General features: G+C 57.8%; 1 protein-coding gene across 1 annotated transcript in view; it reads left to right on the forward strand.

The window, feature by feature from the left end:
- The window catches only part of LOC123035272 (zinc finger CCCH domain-containing protein 3-like), a 111,104-nt gene that overhangs the window by 32,617 nt on the left and 54,776 nt on the right, over positions 1 to 23,711 (forward strand). The window contains exons 3-5 of the mRNA XM_044453262.1: positions 15,412 to 15,496; positions 18,626 to 18,784; positions 21,212 to 21,281. Of these exons, the coding sequence (XP_044309197.1) occupies positions 15,412 to 15,496; positions 18,626 to 18,784; positions 21,212 to 21,281 (314 nt within the window). The remainder of the gene's footprint in view (positions 1 to 15,411; positions 15,497 to 18,625; positions 18,785 to 21,211; positions 21,282 to 23,711) is intronic.

Raw genomic sequence — 23,711 nt, forward strand, 5'->3', positions numbered from 1 at the left:
GCCCAGGCGGGCGCTCTTGGCACCCAGGATGCCACCCAGAGGGCGAGAAGGAGGCAGGCGCTGAGGCAGGGTATGTTTTCAACTTCAGGAGCCAGGCTGCTTTGCAGTGACACACATTCAGTTTGAGGCCGCTAGTAAATAAACCCGCACAGTCTCTCCACTCGCATCCGCCAGCCCACAAACACCCGGTGCAAATATCCAGCTCAGGATAACGAGGTGGATTGTGGACAAGCTGCAGGAAAGCGCCCGGTTCCCCTCTCACTTACAGAGATGGATGACTTGCTTGATCAGTCTTGGCAGCCTCACGATTGGCCACCGGGATTGCAGAGGGCTTGGCGTCAGATGCAGCCTGGACCAGAACTCCTGGCCGGCGCCATTGGCTACGAAGCGGGTGCCGGGGTGGCGAATGCGAGCAAATCCGGTTGGCCCCAGCTGCCCACGAGGGGAGCCTGCACCGCGCGCGGAGACCAACAGGGCAAAGACTGCCGGTTAAATAATTAACCGCCACATTTGTCATTTCTGGAGAGATGAGGAAGGCCAGGAGGTTGATGGAAGTGAAAGTGTTTGGAGCTTATTTGGCATTCGGAAGCACCCAGCGTGCGCACAGCTTCCGTCTTGGAGGGGACAGACCTTTCCTAAGGCAGAGGGTTGGCAGTGCACCCGGTGCTCGTTGGAGCCGTGCCCCAGCCCCCCAGGCAGCCTCCCCTGACTGGGCACCCTCCAGCTGTGTTAGATCGCCACTCCCAGAACCCCCCAGCCCTCCAGCTGCTTTGGAGTTGTGATCCAGCACAGCTAGAAGGTGCCAGGTTAGGGGCAGCTGCCCCGGGGGTCTCCGGCTGGGGCACCACCCCTCTGCCCCATCCTCTCTCTCTCCTCTGTAGCTTTCTCTGCCAGTCTGCTAAAACGCTGGCCTCTCCTGAACCTGGGGAAGTGGAACCCCCACAACTATGGGGAGCAGCAGGCACGTGGGGCAAGGGACTGAGGTGCAGCCACCCAAGTGGGCATTCCGGCATCAGGAGCTGCACTGCTGAAAAGCACCCCTGGCGGGTGTGAGGCACCAGGGAATTTTGTCCTGGCTTTAAATTGGAGGCATGACAGAGGGAGACAAAATATTGACCCAATAAATCCACTTGGAGAACACCATCGCCAGGTGAAATTATAACCAGCCCCAGTTAAATGCCAAGCAATTAAGCTGTCAAGAACATCTCCCATCTCTTTGCTAGCCCCAAACACACTGTCAGTGGAAAGCTCTCGTCCAAAAGAAACTTCTGAAATGGCTATGACCCTGTAGATTAAGGAAGGATGTGGGGAAGCGCTGCAGCCAGTAAATATTGCCAGGGCCTCCTGCATCCCCCTTCCCTGCACATGCAGGTGCTGAAGGCAGGGGGGGACTCCGGCTCCCATCAGCCGGCTGCTGCAGAGCCAGAGCCAGAGCCAGTGCCCTGCCAGATGCACGAGGTTTTCCAGGGGGAGCCACAAGCTCCCTTGTGACTGCCCCCCGCCTGGGAGAAATGCCGTAGTGTGAGATGTAAGTGTGATGTGGCTGCGTCTTTAGACGGCACATGCTTTGGACCAGTCGGCCTTCACCCAAGAGGCTCTTTTAACGCAGCTGGATGATAAATGCAGCACGCAGATTTGAGGACCTGAAGTCCGGCACCTATGCTCAGCGTTATTTTTCTGCATGGGGACTGGCATTGCAACAGCGATGGAGGGATGATGCAGCCACACTTGTGCGAAGGCATACAGGTGTGGCCACCACACGCATCGGAAGTGCGTGGTTGTTGTGGAAAAAAGGACAAAAATGAGCTGGGTCTTGTGATGCCTGGGACTGTTGCCGAGCTTAGGATGGAGGCGAGTAAGGGGGGACGGTCGCCGTTGTCCCCACGGTGGAGGAAGTGTGGGTGGGGGGGCCTTTTCTCCCTTTCATGCTGCCAGAATGTGGGGTCATCCCAACACGGCTGAGCAGTGGGGCACCCCAGGTAACGGGAAGGGCTTTTTCACACCCAGCACGTCAGTAAACTTGGGGATTCTCTTCCGCAAGAAGGAGCGATGGCCGTTGGGTTTGGGCGCCCTTAAAAGGGGATCGGGCCCCTTCCCGGGGGAGGAAGCTAGCTGCAGCTCGCCCAGGTGGAAGCGTGCCCCCTCCAGCGTTGCAGGGAGGGAGGGAGCCCGGGTCTCCTGGAGCGCGGGTGGGAGGTGCTCGTGAGTTTCCCCGCTGTGGGAACAGAATGCGGGCCATGCGGTCGGACCCTGCCGGGCTCTGACGGAGGCGAGATGCTTTTGCCTGCCAAAGGGGGGGTGGGTTTGGCCAGCTGATCGCATGGGGATTTTTGCCCGCCTGCTGGTTTTGACCGTCACAGCAAGGCTGGTGGCAAGTGATGCAGGCGCTCCAGGAAATTGGTGAAGTCTGTAGGGGTGGCAAACGAGACCTTTTGAACAAGGACAGGTCTGCAGAGCAGTGGAGGGGAGAGGCGGGCGAGGAAGTCAGCCTCGAGTACGAGATTGAAAGCAGCAGGAGCAGAATTAAGGGCTGACCCTATCTGGCAAGTGAGCCTGACCCCAGTCTGTGTGAGGCCGCTGTGGGTGGTCGCGTGCGCTCGCCGTGCTGTGTGGTGCGGCGCTGGGGTGGGAGAGGCCCGAAGCGCCGCCTGGCTCCACCGGCACAGCAAGGCTTCCTGCCGCATGGGGCGCTTGCGGGATGCTCTCCCAGGGCCGCTTGGTCCCCAACGGGGCGAAATGGCACGCAGCATGGAGGGGCCTGCGGCCCGTCGGCCAGCGGAATGACGCCTCGGGACGGCCAGGCAGGCGCGGCTGCAGCTGGCCTCATCCTGGGTTTGGCCGCTGGCGGGCCCAGCTTCAGTGCCCTGCTCAGTCCTGCAACCTTCGGGGTGGAAGTGAGTTGCGTGGACCTTGCAGTGCATCATCCCAAGAAAGCTCGGGGCAGGAGGAGCTGCCAATTGTTCCCCGGCTAATTTTAGAAGTGCTGAATGTCACAGGAATGCAGCTTCTATATTCTCTCCAACCGCCCGAAGCGCTCAGGGCATCCCCATCCTTTCTTCTTCTTTTAATGAAGGAGCTGTGGGACAACCTGTACTCAGGACAGTGCCCTTGGCCCCTTCTCTGAGAGGCTGGATGGCTCACTCTCTCCCCCTTCTTCTGGAGTCTTTTTCTCCCCCTGTTTGGGGCAGGGAGCTTTTGGGGAAATTGCTGGAACATTTTGCACGAAGCAGTCTAGTGGCACGCACGCCTAGTGGCAGAGGCCGGATCAAGCAGGCCAAGATGCAGAGCCTCGCCTCTGCCGTGAAGCCACCTTTTGGACCTTGGCGTGCCGCTCTCTTTCGCCTCAGCCCCTCCCACCTCCGCAATTTGGAATAACCGTCTTGCCCTACTCTCCAGGGTTCTTGCAAGGATCACGACAAGACCCGTGTCGAACGTCTACAGTGATGCAAAAGGGCTGCATAAACATGAAGTAGTGACTGTCCTACAAGAGCTCAAATCGGAAGGGTGCAAGGGACAGCAACGCCGTGCCGACTGGCCCCCTCGTGCTTGGCTCCCCCATCTCCCCCCCCCCACTGCTCTGTCGAAATTTGCAAGCTCTGCCTAGTTTGCACAGCTCTTGGCATGGCTGTACCTCACGTTGCTGCTCCACTGCGACACAACACATGCCGTGTGATCGCGTGTGCGCTTCCCATTGACCCACAAAGGGGCCTTTACTCTTCGCGAGAGCTGTGGGGTTGTCGCCAGGATTCGTACGGCGCATCCCCCTGCAGATGTTTTCTGCTGAGCTTGGCCGCCAAGCTTGAGGAGCACTGGTCCCAGAATAGCTCCGGTCCAATTAATGGAAATAGTGCTGAGCAGGCCTTGTGCTGGCCCGGGCGAACTGCTGAGCCATGGCTGGCCCAGCGCCGGCTCACGGGGGGGGGGGGGGGCAAGCTCGGAGGGCACGGCTGCATGGCCACCGGGGTGCAGCACTCTCCCCCCTCCGCTGCCCCGGAAACTGGCATTCGAAGGCCAACCGCCCCGTCCGATCCCGGTTGCAGCGCCGCAGGCTCCGTTGGAAAAAGGCTGAGCCAAGCGGCCGGCCGGTCGTTTCCCAGGTCCTCCCAGGATCCCTTTATGCAAATTCTCATGGCACCGGCCATTCTCCAGCCGCCCGGCACAGAGGCTGAGCATAGGGACGTGTCGAGAGGAGCATCACTGTCATATTCTCGAGAGAAGCATCACTGTCATATTTGTGTCCTTTGAGATTTATTGGCTTCCAGTTTGCCAGTCAGGTTGGGAGCTTCGCCTCTCATCGCAGCTGCGTGCCTCTGCTCCTTGCACTGGGAGCAGCAATCTAGGAGGAGTTGCAGCCCCTTCCGCGCCTCCTCACTCTCCTTCAGCCCAGCTCCAACTCGCCTGCCATCCGGTGCAGCGATCACCTCCCGAGCCAATCTCCCGCTCCTGGCATCCTTCAGGCTGGTCTTAATTGTATGAGCAAAGCGCTCCTCTAGGTCCATCTTTTTGCCTCCTCGCTGCTTGCCTTCAGTTGCTTTGTGTAAATGGTGCTCTTCCGAGTTCCCACTTGGCCCAGGCTTCCATTTTTTAAAGCAAGCCTCCACCCCGCTAATCACATCCTCTCTGCTCCTTGTTAACGACGCTGGCAACCTCTTAGATCTGGTGGCTCCTTTCCTGGCCTGTGGTCTACGTTGCAGTTCAGCTATTGCTCTGCTTTTCAGCAATCCTCAAGTTTTCCGGAGATAGTTGACCCTTTTTACGTTCACTTTCCGCTTCTTTTTTGCCTGGTCCCTCACTTTTAGAAGTTTCCCCCTTTGAAGTAGTATGTAGCGGCTGGCCATCCTTGGCAAATTCCTCCTGAAGCGCACTTTCCATTTCACCCCGCCTCCCTGGTGCCGCGAATTGGGGCCACCTCCTTTCTAGCTGGCGTCTGGATCAGGGCACAGCCTTTGGGGTTTCAAGAAAGTCTGCCGTTTTGTCATGATCAGATCCTACATTTATTCAGTTCGTATGAGGTGAGTTGGAAGTCATCTATTTTATTTAGCGTATGAGTTCATGACGACAGAAAAAGCAAATATGTATACACAATCTGCACAAATATGTACAAAAGGATGCGGCAGTAGTCTCATGGCTTGACGTCCAGTTCGGCTAACCAGGCAATCGCCTCTGGTGTTGCTTTGCGCAACTGAGGAGCCAGGAAACGCACGCCTTGGGCATTCCTGCACAATATTGCTTGCTTGCTTGCATGTTGGCACCACAGCCGAGAGTCACCCATGGGTACAAAACGTCCTCCCTGAGTTCATTCCCCCCCTCAAGATTGCCCCAAGTGTTCTGGCCAGGGGGTCGATAGTGTTGACTCACTGGAAGTTGCCCACGGCCTTATTTACAGGTTTCCTCCTTGCTCGACGTTGTGCACCCTTCCCAGAGCATTGCCCAGATGGGCCCAGGGGGCCTCCTGTCCCCTGGAAGATTGAGCTGGTTCCTGCCCGGCCGCCAGGTATCCCCTGTGCCCACTCCATTTACACTCTGCTTTAAAACCAAGTGCTGCCTCTCCTGACGAGGCTTGGCACATTCATATAATAATCAGACAAACGTGCTTTTGGGCTGAGGGCTCCTGGACTTCCACTTTCTGTAAAATGCCTGGCATGCAGTGGGCATGAAGTAATGCATGGTGTCAGCAGTCCTACTTTGGGAGTTTCGGTCCCTCACATGGAAATTGCCCCCCTGGCCTATGTGCAAAAGCAGGAACTGCAGGAAGCACTTCGCGGTGCTTTCCTGACGTGAGTGGATGGATGGAGCTCCACGTATTTCTTACAGCAAATCCACTTGTGTCGCCCTTCATACTTGGCAATGCGACCCTTCCAGCTGTGTGGAGATTAATCTCTGTGCAGGAAATTCTGATGTATGAAGTGGCTCCGTACTTCAGGCAGACTCTCCCAGTGTGTCAAGCGCTCGGAGTAATATAATGCATTAACCAAGAGAGTTTGGGTAGCTTGTTGCAGAACCCAAGATCTTCGTTCTCACCTCGCTCCTTTGTAGTCAACAAGGTTATGGCCACAATCTAGAAAGCAGAACGATTAAATTCCGCCTGCCCAGCAGAACTGTTGACTTTCAGATTTCAAGCTGCAGCCCAGTGCCAAGTGACTGGCAATTTGTGGGGCAGCCACGGTGGACGATTTCCACGGTGCACGGTGGAAATAGAGCTGAACCCCACCGCTGGGTGCCGTTTTGTGGAACTGCTGGAGGGGGGACTTGTGGGGGCCATGGGTTGCTGGACTGGCCTCTGCGTGCGTGCACATGGCGGGGACATGCTGCCGGAAGTGAAAAAGCGGCACCAGAACATTGAGGGCTCTACGTGGCAGGCCTGCGTGCAAAATCACCAAATTTCTGCCTGCTACTCTGCAGTCTATAAGTATCGCTTCCACGCGGTTTTCCTTGCAGATGACCTGGGATCGCACACCTGCTCCTTTAAACGTAGTGCTTAGCAAAGGAAGGAAGGGGCAGAAGGGCCGGGGAAAGAGACAGGCAGGCAGGCGCTGGGGCGGGAGCTGCCGCTGCCGCGTTGGTTAAAACAAATGAGGCCCCAGCAGTGGCTGCTGCTGGTTGCCTGGAAGTGGCAGGGCTGCTTAAATGAAGAATAATTAAAGAAATAAATTTCCTTGGTGCCAGCTCCAGAATGTTCTGTTCAGCACGAAAGCTGTGGGCCTCCAGAAGGGAACGTGGGGCTGCTGGGGGAGGGGGGGCAGCGAAGAGGGTGCCTGGCAGCTGCGCGATGCTAATGTGACCTATTAAAGGAATCCTCGTGGCGAGCAGAATGCCTTTTCCGGGTGCTGAGGTCATGCGTTAAACGGGTTTAGCTGAACCAATTGCGTGTCGCAGCACCAAAGGCCGCTGCGGGAAGCGGAGGGGAGGCGGCACCTTGGGCAGGTGCCCGAGGGAGCCACGCTGTTCTCAAGCAGGCACATTTGTGGGAAGCGCCGGTGGGCGGCTGGGCAAAGGGAGCCGGCCGGAGAGAGCGGCAGCGGCTGCGGCTGCGGCCTGTCCACACGAAGGAGCTGGACTTCCAGGACTCCAGGCCAGAGCATCTGTGCACGGCTCTGCAGCCTCACAGTTGCCGGAGAAGCTGGCCCTGTCGCTCCCAGCTCAGGCTGGCCTGCTTGCTCTTCCAGGCGCCCTCAGCGTTTGCTTTTGAGCACACCTCGTTCGGCCACAATCCGTTGCCCCAGAGGAAGACGCGCACCTTCAAAAGGGCAGGCAACAGAAGGCACCCCTTTGCGTGGCTGCACGTGCTGATTGTTACATGCAGAAGGAGCTGAGGCCTTTGGAGACACCGGTCGCTTGCGTGGCGGCCCAGTGCATCTTATCTGAGCTGGGAAGACCGCCCAGGTGGCCACACGCCCTGGGTGCTTGAGAGGCTGCCAGGGTTCTCCACCGCTCTGCCCTTACAGCGGACTTGGGCTGGACTGCCTTCCAGGCAGAGCCCAGTCTGAACAGCGGCCTGCTCTCCCACAGCTCGCCCGAAGAAGGGCTGGCCTTGGTTCAGTTGGGCACATGGCCGCGTTGCTGGGACTCTGCTCCAGAATTTGCTTTCAGCATCAGAGTCAGGTGTAGTGTATGTAGAGGGGTAACAGTAAAACGGAGAATACCTCTAAGCATGTGCAGAGTGCCTCTCCCCTTTGGCGGACCAAAGCCATTTTTGCCAGCTTCTGAACATGTTGGTCAGCTCTGCCTGGCTGAAGTGGCCTCTGAGCAATGCAAACCAAATGAATCCAGTTCCTATAACAGTTCATTAAAACCGCCCAAGACCAGAAGCAAGAACAGCCGTGCAAGGAACAGTGCGGGAGGGGAAGGGAGGGGAGAGCAGCAGGTTTGATGGCGCTTGCCCAGAGACTGGGCGTACTTTTCGGCGAGCCGTGAGGAGCCTTCTCTCCTGGTGTGGATGAAGCGGCGACCCATTGTGGGTCTGCCGTGGATCGTCGGGGTGGCTTGTTCACAGAGGTTGCGCCATCCACACTGGGCCTGCTCGTGATGGGCTGTCGTTTCGTGCAAGCCCGGCCAGAGGGAGGCCTGCCTCAGTCAGACACTCAGGCGCCTGATGAAAGCGCACCTTTGGGGTGTGAGCATTTGCTATGCTTTGCCATTTCAGAAAGTCACGGCTGGGATGCGGGAAGCTCATGGCAGCTTGCTTGCTCTCGTCTCCTCCTTACTGTCAGAGTTCCTGCAGCTGCCCCACTTGCAGTGGTGCCACGGATGGAAGTTGGGTGCTTGTACCTTAGGAGTACCTTATGAACAGAAGGTGTTAGCCTATAAACACCTAAATGGCTTGGGACCAGGATACCTGAAGGAACGTCTCCTTCCTTCCTATATGCCCTTGCGCCCCCTAAGATCTGCAGGAGAGGCCTTGCTCCGGGAACCCTCTTTGAGGGAGGTACAGAGGTTATCCACGCAGAGCAGGGCCTTCTCTGCAGTGGCGCCCAGACTCTGGAGTGTGCTCCCCGGAGGGGTTCGCCTGGTGCGGACTTTATATTCCTTTTGGCGCCAGGTGAAGACCGTCTTATTTACCCGCTATTTTAAGAACTAGGAATTTTAATTGGTTTTAAAACTCACTGTTGCATTTTGATGGTATTATGTTTTTGTTGTTTATTGTTGTTATTTGTTGCTTGTTTATCAGTTGTTATAGTTTTTGTAAGCCGTGCCGGGACGATTTTCAGATCGGACGGGATATAAATATTTTAAGTAAGTAAGTAAGCAAGGCAAGCCCTGCTGGATCAGACCCAAGGTCCGTCTCGTCCAGCGCGCCGCACACACGGTGACTGGCCAGCTGCCCACGCGACCCTTCCAGCGGGATGGGTGATTAAGGATGAAAGCTCTGCTGGGGACGCCGAACGTTCAGAGGGCTCTGATGCAGCCCGGCAGGTACCCTTGCCCAGGGGACGCGTGGAATAGGGACAGGCTCATCGGCTAAGCGGTGGTGCCGGGTCAAGTCGTCCCCTTCCTACTCCTTCTCTCTGCTTCTACTAAAAGATCTGGCCATCTGGGGGAAATGCGTTTGCATCGCCCCTTCAGCCAAGGCACTTCCTCAGCCAAACGCAAGTCCATGCGGGGAGGCTCTCAGCGGCTCCCAGCCTTGCTGGCCACGGGCTCCCTCCTTCACCAGAGGCGACCTGCCTGCGCACACCAGTTGCGGAGCAGCTGGGCAGATGGAGGTCTTGCACTGCAGGAGAAAACCCCCAAGGCCAGGGCTTGCCTCCCTGGGTTGTGCTGAAGGTCTGGCAGGGCCGTTGTCACTGGAGCTTGAGGCAGGAAGCGGAAGCTGGACCTGGCTTTGTGCCGGTGGGTTTGGAGGTCGCGTGGGCTGGGCTCCGCAGCAGCACAGCGAGGTTTGCTCTCCTGGAGCAGCAAAGGGATCTGTGCCTGACGGGCTCCGGGTGGCCCATCGGAGCAGCTGAGGCCAAAGAGGGCTTGGTCAGTCGACGGGCAGGCCAGAGGGCAATCTTCAGGCGCGCTCTGCTCCGTGCTGGCGTGCTTGCTTGGGCCGCCTCAGTGCTCAGCCTCTCCCGCGGCCTGATCGTGCCGCGATCACCCTCCCGGCCCGGAAGCCACCCCTGCTGCATTGCCCTGCTCAGCGACAGCAGCCACCCCCAAGAAAGGCTCTGCGAGCGAGCGGCGCCTCGGCATCTTGCAAAGCGCTCTGTGAGGAGCGGCTGCCGCCGCCCACAAGAAGGGTGCCGTGCGCCTCGACGCTGCATCTCCATCCCGCTCCGGCAGCTCTCGGCATCCTCTGGCGAGCGCATCGCAGAGCGGTTGCCGCAAGAACCTTCATGTCCCTCCAGAGGGAGCAGGAACTGTCGTGTTCATTAAATGCATCATTATGGAGATGATTAATAGCAGATCCTCTTCAAGCCTAACTACTTTCTTTTGGTCCATGGCATGAAATTGCGGGGCTTCGTGCAGCCGCTGCAGCATCGCAGTCTCTCCCCGCCGAGTCCCTTCGGGCCGCTCGGCCTGCCCACGCCCGGCACCCACCCCGGTCCTGCCCGGTGCCTCGAGGCTCCTGGGACACGAGGGGAAGGGGCCTGTTTGTCAGGACCTTCATCGGGTATCAATTGCCTTTACAGCCGCTGGGTGTCAGAGGCAGCACGGCTATGCGGCTTCAACATGCTCCCTTTGACCTTTGCCCGCTCGAGGTTGCCTCGCTTCACCACAGCACAAATAACAGCTTGTCAGGCGATGAGATGCGCTGCCTTTTCCTCTGTCCTTCATACCCCGCAGGAAAGAGCAGCCGAAATAGCAGCAGGACCGGCACCGTCCTGGCATCGTGCACAGAATAAACAGTATTTGAGGTCGGGGGCACCTTTTAGTCTTTTCTAAGGTAGGATTCGAGGGAACTTGCCAGAAGAGAAGGAATGGTTCAGGTGTTTCCTGCATTGGGTGGTGGCGGAGTGCCACCAATTATGCTTCCTCTTTTTCCATTGGCAGCACGATCCCTTTGAGGAGCGGGATCATTCGCTAGATGATGTTGAAGGCCTCCTGATGTTGCTGGATTGTGTGTGCTTCTCAAACTGAGCATCTCAGCGTTTGTTTGCGTTACACTTTAGCTCTCCAAGCCGGGGCCTAGCCCAGCCTTTCCTCCCCTGGCCCCGGCTGACATGCTGGATTATGACACCCATCATCCCCTTGCCGTCCACGCGGAGACAAGTCGGGGGGCAAGCGATGATGGAGGGCAGCAGGGTGGGAGAGGCTGCTCTGGCCCCGTCAGGTGCAGCGCAGGCCTTGGGGGCTTCCACATGAGCTTGAAAAGGCCATTCACTTCAATGGAGAAGGGTTTGCCCTCCCCCGCTGATGAGAGGGTCCCTTAAATCATTGAAAGGATTTAATCGGTGAAAGGAGATAGTCAGGTTATTTTTATTAGGTGGAATTAGAGTTACAAAATCGTTGGGCTTCCAGCTGTCGATCACTTGGCTTCTCTTCCATTACTTAAGTATTCTAGCCGTTCATTTTTCTAAGCCAGATAGTAAGGAGAAATGTCTTGCATTTTCTTTATTTCTCAAAATGTACCGGGTAAAAAGGCGTTCTGGGGCATGCCTGGAACAGGGTTTTAATCCTTGGGCTTATAGTGGGTTTCATCTACTTTGCGCAACAACAGAGTTTGGACTGCAGGGCAGCTCTGAATCTTGGGACATAGCTTCCGACTCTGCTTCCAGGTGAGAGCAGAAAGGACAAGCTCCTAGTCCTCATGGGAGGACTTGGGGGGAAGGTGATTGGAGAATCATAGAAAGGGCAGGGGACGAGGTGTTGCGGCCTAGTCCAGATCTGCTCCTCTCCACAATGGCCAAGAGCAGAACAGCTACTCTGGAGGAACTGGGATGGGGCATGTCCATGGCCTTCGTTTTGATGAGCCGGAAGAGGTGTTTGGGGAAAGGATGTGCTTCTGTGCCCTTTCCCTGTTGTATAAACTATCTCTCCCCCCACCCCACCCCAAATCTGCTATGTTTTCCCATGGGAGAAAGTCCAGGCACACCTCTGTGGTGCCTGCTTGTAGTGCCTTATACAGCAAATCGCAGCTTTGACGCGTGTCGGGGGCACATTCCAGGTTCCAGTCCCAGCCACTGATGCTCTGCCAAGCCTCCTTCACAGGGTTGTTTCTCAGGGAACCAAACAGAGAAGAGGAGGCTCATGCACACCGTCCTGGGTCCTTGGAGGAAAGGCTGAGCATGCATGTAACGCAGAGATACACATTCCCGCAGTGCTCTCCCACCCCATGTGAAGCGCGTGCTAAACATGTCAAGGTCTCAGCCAGACATGCCCCCAGGTTCTGCCTGTGCCAGGGCAGTCCTGCGGGATCAGGCCAAGGATCTGACAAGCACACACGCTGCTGACGGCAGAGGGCTGCCAGCTACTGTGGGGCTGACGAGCAGTCGTCAGTGTCCAGCGATCCAAGGCCACGGCCCCGGACTGTGGCGGTGCCGCTCGGCTCGCCTCTCAACCCGCAGGTTCGCTGCTGCAGAAGAAGCGTCCTCTGTGCCAGCTGTGAGAGCCGCCCAGTGGCACAGCAGCGCGGTCCGTTCTGAGTGTGGCGACTGGGGGCTTCCAGCGGGCATGTTCAGCACGTGGCGACAGCGGGCCCGTGTCCGGATGAGTGAGCTGCGGGCTCCGTGGCCGCGTCACGTGCCCAGGCCTTACCAGGCAGAGGCAGCTGACATGGCAGCTCGAGCGAGGCGTTTCATGCCGGGCTGTCATGGAATGCCACCCTCGGGGGCTCTCAAAGGATTTGGGGCCAAGCAGAAAACGTTAGGGGGTTGGGATATGGAGAAGGGAGCACCTGGCATTTGTTTTATTCATCGAGTTGCCGCTTGGAATTCTTCCTCCACTTAAATGCCTCAAAAGTGATGGTGCTGTGGAAGCAAAGCACTTTCTGCACCCTTGGAACGTTTTAACACATCTTCCAGCTCTCCTAATATCTTGGGGTTTGGAGCCTCTTTCCACGCAAGGCAGTTTATGTGCCTTTTTTAACAGGGGAAGCACTTGTCAAAGGTGCCCGACGGTTCTTGCCAGATCCGACGGCGAGTCCAGCTTTGGCAGGAGGCTGCGGGTGGGGGGAAATGCGCAGCCGTGTGCCAAGCAGAAGCGCAGGAGCCAGGCTGTGACCGCCCTGCCTGGAGGCGGTGGGGCCCCAGCTGGGCTTTCGCAAACCAGCCCAACCCGTGGGCCACCCAGATGTTTCGCCGTGACTGGCTGCGCTCGTTTTTGCCCCGTGGCTGGCCGCGGTTGATGCCGCTGATAGACGGCCCGCGCGCCTGCTCCCGGAACACGGCTGCGCCAGCGTTTTTATTTGCACACGGAGCAGATGGGTCTGTGCGTCACCAGCGGGCCGCGTGACAGCCCGGGCACGGGGAGCGCTCGTTGACACGCTATCAAATTCCACTCACTCACGCAGGAACACGCTGGGGCTGGCAGGTGAGCGACAGAAAGGCGCGGCTCCCACCTGGAGTGCTCTGGGGCACGCTTCGGCCGACCGTGCCGCGGAGGAGCCCCCAGGCAGCCGGAACGCCTGTCAGTCCAGGCAGGGACACCGGAGCGTGAATGAGCGAAGACCCTTTTCCGGAAGCTTCCCTGAGTCTGGGCCTTTCCGTTCAGCTCTCGGGTAGCTTTCAAGCCGCCTTCCCCAACACGGCACGCTCCAGATGTGTGTGATTGCAGTCCCAATAACCCCCCCCCCCAGCAAAACACCTGGAGCCTGCTTGGCTGGGCAAGGCTGCTTTAGCCCAGGCAGCCATTCTGCACCCTGCATGTGGTGGCAGCCTGATCCTGCCTTACCCCCAGCTCCCTGGAGGCCTTGGGGGGGCCATAGGTCAGGGCAGGGAGGCCCCAGGCTGAATCCTCAGCACCCCAAGTGAGGAGATCAGGCACCAGGGTGTAGGAAGGCACATCCATGTCATAGGATCGCAGAATAGCAGAGTCGGAAGGGGCCAGAAGGCCGTCAGCCCCGACCCCCTGCTGTTGCAGGACACGGTGTCACACCGGCTGTGTGGTCCCAGATGTTGGTCAGAAGCAACCCTGGCCCAGGGACCTCACCCACGTGCAGCTGGGAGCTTGGGCCAGGCCTGTGATCGCACCCTGCCCAGTCCCTCTGGGGGAGCGGCTGGTGCTCCCAAACAGCTGAAGCACCAACCACTGCTGCGTGCAAGTTGGAGAGGGCGCAAGCAAACCGTGCTTGGATGACGCCTGCCTCCCCACGCGTGCCCCTCTTCCTCCCAGCAGGGCAGAGAGCCCGCCCAGCGACCCCCACGGCCCCTGGAGGGTGCTCTGCACGCTCTGCTGTGTGTGGGCCTGGGTAGGGCGGTGCAGTGCAGCGGGAGACGGCTAACGAGGAGGGCAAGCACATCACGTCCTTCGTTGTAGGAGCAGAAGGATGCGCCCACCTGAAGCGCATCCATGGACGGTCCCCCTGTCTGGGGAAGGCCGAGGCAGCACTTCCCTGCGCGGGGGGCTCTGCAAGGGCTGAGCTGGAGCAAAGGAGCGTTTTGGCTGCTGGAGGAGTCCAGGTCGTGCAGGCGGTGGCTGCCACAGGAAGCGCCTCTGCTGGAGCCAGACCTGCAGTGGGCCGCAGGGCCGCTTTGCTCACGGTGGCCACTGATGCCGCTGGGCACCGCGGGCTCCGTCTTCCCGCCGGCTGGAGGCCGATCGTGTGCCCATTCCCTGGGAGTGTGGTTTCAACTGTGGAATGATGGGGTGGGCAGGCAAGCGGGGGCACCCGGACAGCCATCTGAGGGGGGTGGCCTAACCTGGAGTCCTGCACGGAGCGGGGGCGGGGGGGACACCCGATGGCCTTCTGGCCCCTCACACTCGACTGTTCAAGGATTCTGTGGCCAAATCTCCAGGATGCTCTGGGCATCTTCGTGCCTGATAGCAGCTTGGGTTTGCGATTGCCGCCTGCTCTGCACAAACAGGAAAATTGTGCAAATCAGAAAGAAATTTGCTCAGTCGCCCTGGTTTGTGTCACTTCGCTCTGTAGACTAAGATGGGGGTGATTCTGTCTGGGGGGGATTGCACAAATTAGGACAGTCGCAAAATTGAGCATGATTGTGTTCGGCAATTTTACAAATATCTTTGGCTTGCAAGCACATCCCGGGCTTTGAACAGGGCGTGCTTGCCCGCTTTTCAAGTCAAACCAGGACTCGGCTGCATCCCTAGAACTGTTGGCTGAGGTTGGGCTGCTTCGTTCTTCACTGGTGGCGTCCTTCGGGAGAGGGAAAGCGCAGGGTGAATGCTTGTATATGTCTATTGATACGTCCTCTCTGTGCTACTTTTCCGATGAGCTGTGAGCCAGCAGAAGACATGCTTTGCTGGAATATTACATGCTGCAGACAGATCGCTTTCCATTTGGTTCCATTAATCCGGTGTGGTGATTTGGCAAGCAAGGCAGCACAGGAATTGTGGGATCGGGCCCGGGTACATGCCCAGGCATTGCTGGTCACCGCTCGGAGCTAGGCAGGCCTGGCTTTATCCCAGCCTCTCGTGAGAAGCTTCCCCGGAAGGGTCAGGACTGAATTCTGCCAGCAGCACCCAGAGGCAGGATTGGGCCCGGGTTCAGACCCCGGCCAGCTCTAGCCTCTGGTCTCTGCTATGGAACGTGGAGGCAGCCTCTGGGGCTGCGTGTAGCTGGGGTCTTTGCGTTCCTGCAGCACTGTCCCCAGAACCTGGCTTAATTCATCCCGGTCCCCAGCCAGGCATGTGGCCGTTTCTTCTCTGTGAGGCACCTCGCTCTGTCGAAGAAGCGCTTATTACCCTGCATGAGCTGCACACAATGCTTCCCCGTGTGTTAATCAATAAGAGATTGAACTCCTTACCAATTCCATCTCCGAATGAGCTCTGATTAGCATCTTCTGTGTTTCTTTTTCTCCTCTTGAACAGCGAGGCTCGATTCAGCACTCGGCACACCTGGCTATTCTCCACCCGGTTGCTCAAGCAGGCAGGCCACGACCCGGTACATCGCAAGGTTTGTACCCCCTTGAAAGAGCACTGGGGTTCCCCGCGGAAGGGCGTGAATAAGGCCGGAGGGAGACGGCCAGGGGCTGCGGAGCGGAGAACCGCCTTTGGGCCACGCCTGCCAGCTTACCAGATTTGCACCTCCAAACCCAGAAGGCAGTGAGATGGCGAAGCGCCTTTGGAACCGTGTGCCCAGTGACGCACGTATCCGGGGAAATGCGCCTCAGCTACGGCATGGCCCTTTTCAGGCCACGGCGACTCCCACGAAAGGAGCCCCGTAGCAGAGCTGCTGCAGGACAAGCCACTGCCACTGAGAGCAGGGGGCGGGGCGGGGAGCCCACCGTGCAGAGCACTGGGGCCGCTCTGAGCAGCTTCACGTGTCCTGGGCCTGCGCATTCTGGCGCATAGCATCAGTCCCCCTCCACCACTGCGCGTGCAAAGGGAAGTCTTCCTGTGCCGACCTCACTGAAGGTCTGGGATAGACTTTCTCGCGAACGTTGTTTGCAGTGGTGGCGTGTAAGCCTTGAAATGAGTGTTGCTTTGGCAGAAGGAGGCCATGGGTTGCCCCCCAGAAGCTACGGCCAAAATGCTGGCCGTGCGGGGAGTTAGGGCCCATGGGAGGTGTAGGCCATGCTTAGAGCTGGCGCGACGCAGTGGTTCGGAGTAGGGGGTGAAGATCTGATTGGGATCGGTCTCTCTAGCGCTCGCCGCACGTCTTTTCTGCTCTCAGCCCTGGCCAGGACGAGCATCGAGCTAAGAGCATCAGCCGGGCCCTGCCGGGCACGGAGGGACCCTTGCACAAAGTGCGCAGAGTATGCGAAGCCTGCAAGGCAGGTGTGCGGAAGCCGAATTCTCCTGGCGCATCAGGCACCGTGGGTGCAGTGCGGCCTCGCTCGGGCTCACTTCCTCACGGATGTCGGTGCGAACGCTCGGCCTGAGGAGGCTGAGGGCAGAGAGGAGACTCAGGCCTGAGTTTGGGGAGCCACGCCAAGGAAATCCGATGGATTCCCACCCCTGAGCCCAGTTCCTCACATATGACTAGTTAAGAGTTACGGATCCCTTTTATTTTCCCAGCATTTTATCAGTTTATTGTTTTAACTTTGGTTTTTTTGAATTGCTTTTTTATTCTGTGCTGCTGCTATGCTTCTATGCTGATTCAATTGCTATTATCCTGTTGTTGTTTTAAATGTTTTGTGTGTGTGTCTTTAAATTTTTGCTTAACTTTTGTTGACTGCACAAAGAGCCTTGGCTATGGAGCAATCTGAAAATGAAATACATTGAAGAAATAAATCTTGCACTGAGACTCCAGTTCCCACTTGGCCATAGAATTCCCTGGCTCACTTTGGGTGAGCTGTTGACTCTCAGGCTAACCTTCCTCACAGGGTTGTTGTGAGGATAAAATGGAGAGGAGGGTTCTTGTGCTGCTACCGGCTCCTTCAAAAAAAAAAGCAGGCTATAAATACACTGAACAATAAAATCTGGTGGGCCACAAGTTGCCCGGCCTTGCCTTACAGGCACCTGATCTGCCCCCGAAACCTGCTCGGACGGGCTCTCCTGTGCACCCCTGGGGGTTCTTACCGATGCCCACCTCTGTCAAGATGCTGATCCGTGGGGGGAATTAAGCCTTTGGCCAAGTGTGCTCCTTCTCCGTGTCTGGTGAAATCTCCAGGGGACAACGTTGGTTGGCCAGGAATTAATTTTTGAAGAAGAGACGTTCTAGCATGCCTGGAAGCCACTGGCTTGGCTTCCAGGCTCAGTCAATGGTCATCAGGGGGATCAATAGTGAGGCCACACAGCCCAGGGCATGCAGACGAACCTTGGCTCTAGCTGTGCCTGCTGCCAAGTGGGCCAGCCTAGCTGACTGGCCGGAGCCTTCTGTTCAGCCACCACACCGTGTCTTGAGGGTGGACAAAGCCCCCAGTCCTCAGGTCCTGAAGTGTTTTCAAATTCTGGCAGGAGTTGCGGGACTCGGCATGTTAGCATCTGACCGTGCGCCTGTGTCCTTCCAGCAGCCAATTCGAAAGCAAGCATGGGCGTGCTGCTTTGGGAAGACTGGGAATTATATGCAGAGGCCAAACCATTTTGGTGTCTTACCCATTACTTTTAAAGAACCACACTGCTGCAGAATTGCACAGTTGTGCCGTTTTGAAAAACAATAGAAATGTAAAAGTTGCTTTAGTGAAAAGGAACATCTTTGGATGGTTTGCAAAACTGTGTAAATCAACGCCTTTGAAACACCATGTCGGCTTCTGCCATTTTGATAAAAGTCCAGCAATAAAGAAGGACCCTGTGTGTGCCTTTGGCCCAGTTGCTTCCTGTGCCTGAGACCTTTCCGTGCCAGGCCAGGCCTTTTCAAAGCAGAGCAGTCGAAACCTTCCCAGCCTCTGCCTCTTCCCACCCTGATTATATTGATCAGGGGAGCTGCGCCGTATTGGCTCAGGGGGCCCGCGAGTCCAGCACTCCGTTCCACAGGCCCACAGGATCCCACGAGCGGGATGTGGGCGCAGGAGCCCCTCCTCTCGGCATTCCCCAGCAACTGGCTTCCATGGACACACCAGGATCGGCCCCTGGCCACCAGGATGAGTGGCCACAGAGGGCCTCCACGAGTGTGTCCGGCCCCCCCTTGGAGCCATCACCGTGGCCACGCAGTGTCGCATGCTTTGACACGCACGCCGTTACTGCTCCGCTGGACAGGCCCCCCCCCCGTTACGGCTCCCCCAGCCTTCCCCTCCTGCTCTGACGCTTGTGCACCCCTGTGGAGCCCCGTCTCGTCTCTGCGGCCTGCAGGTGCATTTGGCCGCTGGGAGCGGGCAGGAGCACCCAGCACGGGGGAGCCGTGCGCGTCCCGTTCAAGCACAGAGTTTGCTGGCAAGGCAAGCCCTGGAGTGGGGATGAGATTGGAGCACCCCCGTGGCAGGGGCCCTCTCCCGAGCAGTCGGTCCCCCGCTTTCTTGGTCAGCCCTCCACAGATCCCCCGCTGCCTGTCCAGGACCAGCTGCCCTGCCTCTGCTCGGTATGTGCGACGCGGTAGCAGCAGTGCTGGAGGGCACATTTTGGGGCTGTGGGGTGGGGCTGCCCCAGGTTTTCCGAGCAGCCCCCTGGGGACCTGAGCGTGCCTGTTCATGTCTCCTCTGTTCAGCCGCGCCGTCCAGCGTAGCTTGGCCATCATTCGCCAGGCCAAGCAGAAGAAGGAGAAGAAGAAAGAATACTGCATGTACTACAACCGCTTCGGCAAATGCAACCGTGGCGAGAGCTGCCCCTACATCCACGACCCAGACAAGGTGGCTGTGTGCACAAGGTATGCGCCCCGCTGCCTCGGCTCCTCCTCTCGCCGGTGGGGGGAGGGCAGCCCTTTCTGGGCCGGGACGTCATTCTGCGGGGGCAGGGAGCGCCCCTGCTGCCCCCCAAGCCCTGAATCATGGGGCGATGGGCAAGACGTAACAGAAGGACCGGCGGGCTGGCGCTGGACCCTGCATCCCCTCCCAGCTGGCGCCCTGCAGGAACCTGGCAGGAACAGGGTGCCCACAAATGCGCCAGAGCCCCAGGGCAAGCCGAAAAGGCACGGGCGCTGCTGCACGTGGGGCGAACGATGCGCTTGCCTAAGTATATCGGCTGCCATTGCAGGCCGAGGTGCGGAGAAGCATGTGGGGCGGTGGGGTGGGGCAGGAGGAAGAGAGAGCAAGAGCCCCGGAAGCAGCGGGGGCAGGAGTGAGGATCCCACTGGCAGGCCACCTCTTGGGACCCGCAGTCTTCCCCTTCAGGGCCTGCCGCATTTGTTCCGGAAGGCACTTAAAGCTTGTCTCATTAGAGGCATGTATGCAGGCCTTCCTCTGCTGGCAGTCATGAGTGTGGTGTCAAGGTGCGCGCGCACGTGTCCCCCACAGCCCCGTGCCTGAACGATACGCAGCAGCCCCTGGAAACAGCGAGGCCAGAGGTCTTGAGTGCTGCTCCGAGGTGGCGTCTCCGCTGCTTCTCGCATGTGCTGCTCTGGCAGCAAAGCCTCGAGGCCACATGAACGGCGCTTGTCTACTCGCTTCCCTTCCAGCTCAGATGCGCAGGAGCAGCGGCCACGCACAGCAGCCGTAATTGCTGTTAACCACTTTGTCTTTTGATGATGTGTTAGGTGCCCAGGGACTGCTCACTGTTCCGTTGCAGCAGCCCAGCACACCTCCTCTCAAATGCACATCGGACCATTTGGACCTTATATAAATGGCTGTCCTGTATCCCCAAACAATTTGATAGCACTTACAAAATCCAGTAGAAAATGCACCTCCATAAAACAAGATCATCGCAATCTTGTGGCCTCTCGACAGCCTAGCCGGGACACTGCAGTGGTTTGTAAAGCCCCTCCCAGGTCGGACGCAGCTCCAAACTTGGAAGGCTGTTTGCATTTTCTCCCTTTGCAAGGTCAGAATATGGGCATTTTGGTCAAGCATGCACCCAAATGCCCACCGCCCCTTGGTCAGGGGCAGAAGAGACATTTGGAAGCACTTCCTCCCTCTTGTCTTTGGCCCCACCAAGCAGCAGCCCGTAAGCCATAAGGAAGAGGGGAACGCCCCGACAGGATAACAGTGACCGAAGGAGACATAACCCTGGCCCCAAATCAGAGCACACCCAGCACCAACAGGGGAGCCAGGGGCCTCCGCAGCCCCCCCGCCCCCAGGCAAAAGCCCGTTGCAAATAAGAATGCAGCACCTCGAGTCTAGAAGGGCCTGGGGCAGGATCGCTGCGGGAGGGCTGCTCACAGCTGTCTGAATCCTCATGGGTGCCCCATGGGGAAGAGGTGGGTCCTGGGCAGTGCCTTTATGGCCAAGAAGAGGCCCATTGAGTTGTGCCCAGGAGCTAATGAGGCACCAATCAAGTGGCAAGCTATGGGGAACCGGGGTTAATGTCAGCTTCTTTGTGTGTACAGGCAGTTTTTGTTCTGTGGGTTGAAGTGCTGAAGTTGAACTTCCTTCTGAGATGCTGATTCAGGGACAACTCACATCTTGCCTGGGGCTCTTTTGCAACTTCTGTGCAACTCTCACAAGTGTGTCTGCGTGAGGGAGGGAAAGAGCGGGAGGGAGAATGGGAGAGGGATGTGGCAGGATTGCTTAAGATCCAAAATGTACTCCAGACTTGGATTTCGTTTAAGTGGATTATGAGCTTGTGGACGGGGCTCCGTTGTCTTTCCGGATCAGTGCCTTCTTGTGTGGCATCTTTTATTTTTAAATGCTTAAGGAACATAAAATACTCGGTTCGCCTCTTTGCCCGAAGGTACCTGCTCCACTGTGCGAACTTTAAAAATGACTGCTATATCCACCCAGAGTGTCCAGCTTACATGTTAAATCACTCAGCAGGAGCAATTTAACTTCGCGCACAAGGTGACGCGTGAGCAGTTGACCCTTTGGTCGTGTCTCCACGGAGGCCCTCTGGCTTCTTGCGGCTGTGTCATCTTCACAGCATGTTTTCCCACGGATGCGTAAGGTGGACAGAGAAAGTGGCACAGCTTGGTTTTGACCCAAGCCTGGGGCCCCCGGGAAATAAACCCAGTCACTAACACGGCAAGGCTCCCTCTTGGCCGCTGTGCCAAAGACGACTGCAGGACACAGCCTGAGGAGGCGCTTGGCCGCTGGCGTTCACGCAGGGGCCGGGCAGGAGAGGTGCTCTGGGGAAAGCTGGGGGAGCTCGCGGGGGTAATGAGCTACTCGGTCTGACACTGCCCTCTTTTTGGTCCCCCCAACAGGTTTCTCCGTGGCACGTGCAAGAAGACAGATGGGACATGTCCATTTTCCCACAAGGTTTCGAAGGACAAGGTGTGTCCGGCTTGGTGGTGCAGGGGCTGGGTAAGGGGCAGCCGCCGGGGGGGGGGGCATCTCAGGGGGTGCTGCTTTGAAATTGCCTGGAAAAGCCAAGCCATGTGCAGTGGGAGTGCAGAGCACAGGGGTGCCTCTTTTCATGTGTCAGTAGCTGGTGTGTTGTGCGGGTGCCAGGTGGCTGCATCAAGGGTCCTTCTGGCTGCAGGCAAATGGGCCCTGGGGTGAAGGGCCAGGCGCTGCTCTCGGGCGCACCGTTTCGCACCCGTGATGGATGGCAGCAGGGGGCAGGTTTTGGCTCACCGCTGCTGAGGCCCGGCAAGGCACTGGACTCCCTCGCCACAGAGAAAAGCTGCCGGTGCCAGAAATCTCATCCCAAGCGCTACTAGGAGGCCGAGAACTTCCACGTCCCAAAGGCAGATTCCAGGATCACAGATTCCCTGCCTAAAAATCAGATTGTGGATCTTGATTCGCAAAAATTGTGTATGCAAGTGCAGTGCATTTATCACAGTCCTGAAGGTTTAAGGAAGCCTTTTAAAAACTGCATCCCAAAAGAGCCACGAGCAGACGAGAGGAATGAATAAGAAAAGGTGTTTCCAGTCTCCCTTGCACCTCTCCTGGGGTGAAGAAAGCCCTACAGCACTCCCAAGGCGTCAGAAGGCGGGAGCTGCCGGCTGCCCCAGGAAGGGGGGCCGGCAGGGCTGTGGGCCACGTCTGCCCACGAGGGCCCCTCCCACTGGAACCCAAGCCCTGCCCCTCTGCAAAATAGCCCATTTTCCTTCTCCCTCCACTAGAATTCTGTTTTGTGGCCTTTCCAGCATTTTAGGAGAGTGGGTAGGAATGTGAGGGCTGTGTTTTATATATGGATTGATAGAAATCCTGAAGTTTTTCCAAGGGGAGTCTATCTAGGAGGGAGGTGCCCTCTCCCAGGCTCTTGGGGACCTTTTGTTCTCTGCCTGGCCCCTTTCGGCGACTCCCTGTGGTCTGCTTCGTGCAGAGTTCTGACTTCCTGAGAGCATGAGGACTTCCATTAAAAGGCAGCTAGCAGGTTCCCGGCCCATATGACTTCAAGGCCATTCTTGAAGGCATTGGGACAAAGCCAGCCAGAATCTCAGAAGAGTAGGATTTCTGGGCGCTGGGGCTTGAATGTTCTTTAAAACTGCCTGCCCTGCCCTGCGTCTCGCAAAACCAGAGCACCACTGCACAGAATGTCAGAAGTGCCACATTAAAAACTGCAAATGGAAGTCATGGTGCGCATGTGAACGTTGTATGTGGGCTGCAGAATGTGGGCGGCCTGGGCAGCTTTTCCTTTGCTTCGGTTGGTTGTTTTCTGAGCTCAGAATAACAGGCCCGTGTCCCGGGCCGACTAGCAGCCCAAGCAGATGCGTTACCCGAGGGTTGCCGGGTTCCGTGACAGGGCAGGTCAGCCCTTCTTAAACGCCGGCCTGCCTTTGCATCCTGGAGCTCTTGCGGGCAGCTGTTTCCTCGCTGGGGCCTCTGGCCGCCTCTCTGCCAGGCTGGGCTGAGGAGCGCCCGGGCTGCCTCTGCTGAGCTCAGAGCCCGCTCACGGTGATTTATAGCCCAGGCGGAACCTGCTGCCCGGAGCAAGTGGCGACTTCGGCTCTTGCTGCTGTAGCTTCCTGTTAACCTGGTGATTACCGGGAAAGGTGCTGTTCGCCTCATTTATCAAAGTGCCACCCAAGGAGAGCGGCTGGTGAGTTAATTCCCACCACAAATGCGCTTTTCTGCTGCCTTTGAGCACGGCAAATGGGCTGGATGAACCCCCGGCCTCCAAATGAGCCCCTCCCGACAGAGGTGGCTTTTTCCCGCTGCATGTCTGCTTAGTTCACTACCGGCTGGGAATTCTGGCTCAGAGGCATCTCTTGCTCCGCCTCCCATTCCTGCGCTGGAATCCGGAATCCGCTTGTCTCCAGCTGGGAATGCAGAACGATAATCCCCTCTGTTGTCGTTCTTCTCCCCCAGGCCACAGGACGCAAACAACATGCCGTCCCCTCCCCTGGACCTCTCCTAGCAGAGCCCCCGCGACACGGGCCACCCAAGCCCGAAGGGGGCCCTTTTGAAACCAAAGGCTGGACTGCCTGTCTGGGCTCGGCATCGGCCGCTGGCCAACCCCAGTCCCTGCCTCCGCCCCCCTCCATGTTGTGTGTGACCTGGCTGAGCAAGGAAAGGGGTTTCCAGGCCTGTTGTCACTGTCATGGGGATAGGCGTGCGCGATGCGCGCATCCGTGCTCTGGTCACCTGCTGGCCGTGGAGCGGAGTCCCCTTTTAAGCCAGCTCGGCTGGGGAGGTGGGCCGTGCCAGGACCACTGAGCTTCAGGACGGGGCTTTTGCAGCTTTGGTCAGCGGATACTTCCTCTTACTGGGAAGACGGACAGAGAGCCCATCTGCAGGGTGTATCTTGGGCTTATT

The sequence above is a fragment of the Varanus komodoensis genome, unplaced genomic scaffold, assembly GCF_004798865.1.
Source record: "Varanus komodoensis strain SLA01 unplaced genomic scaffold, ASM479886v1 scaffold78, whole genome shotgun sequence".
NCBI classification, from domain to species: domain Eukaryota; kingdom Metazoa; phylum Chordata; class Lepidosauria; order Squamata; family Varanidae; genus Varanus; species Varanus komodoensis.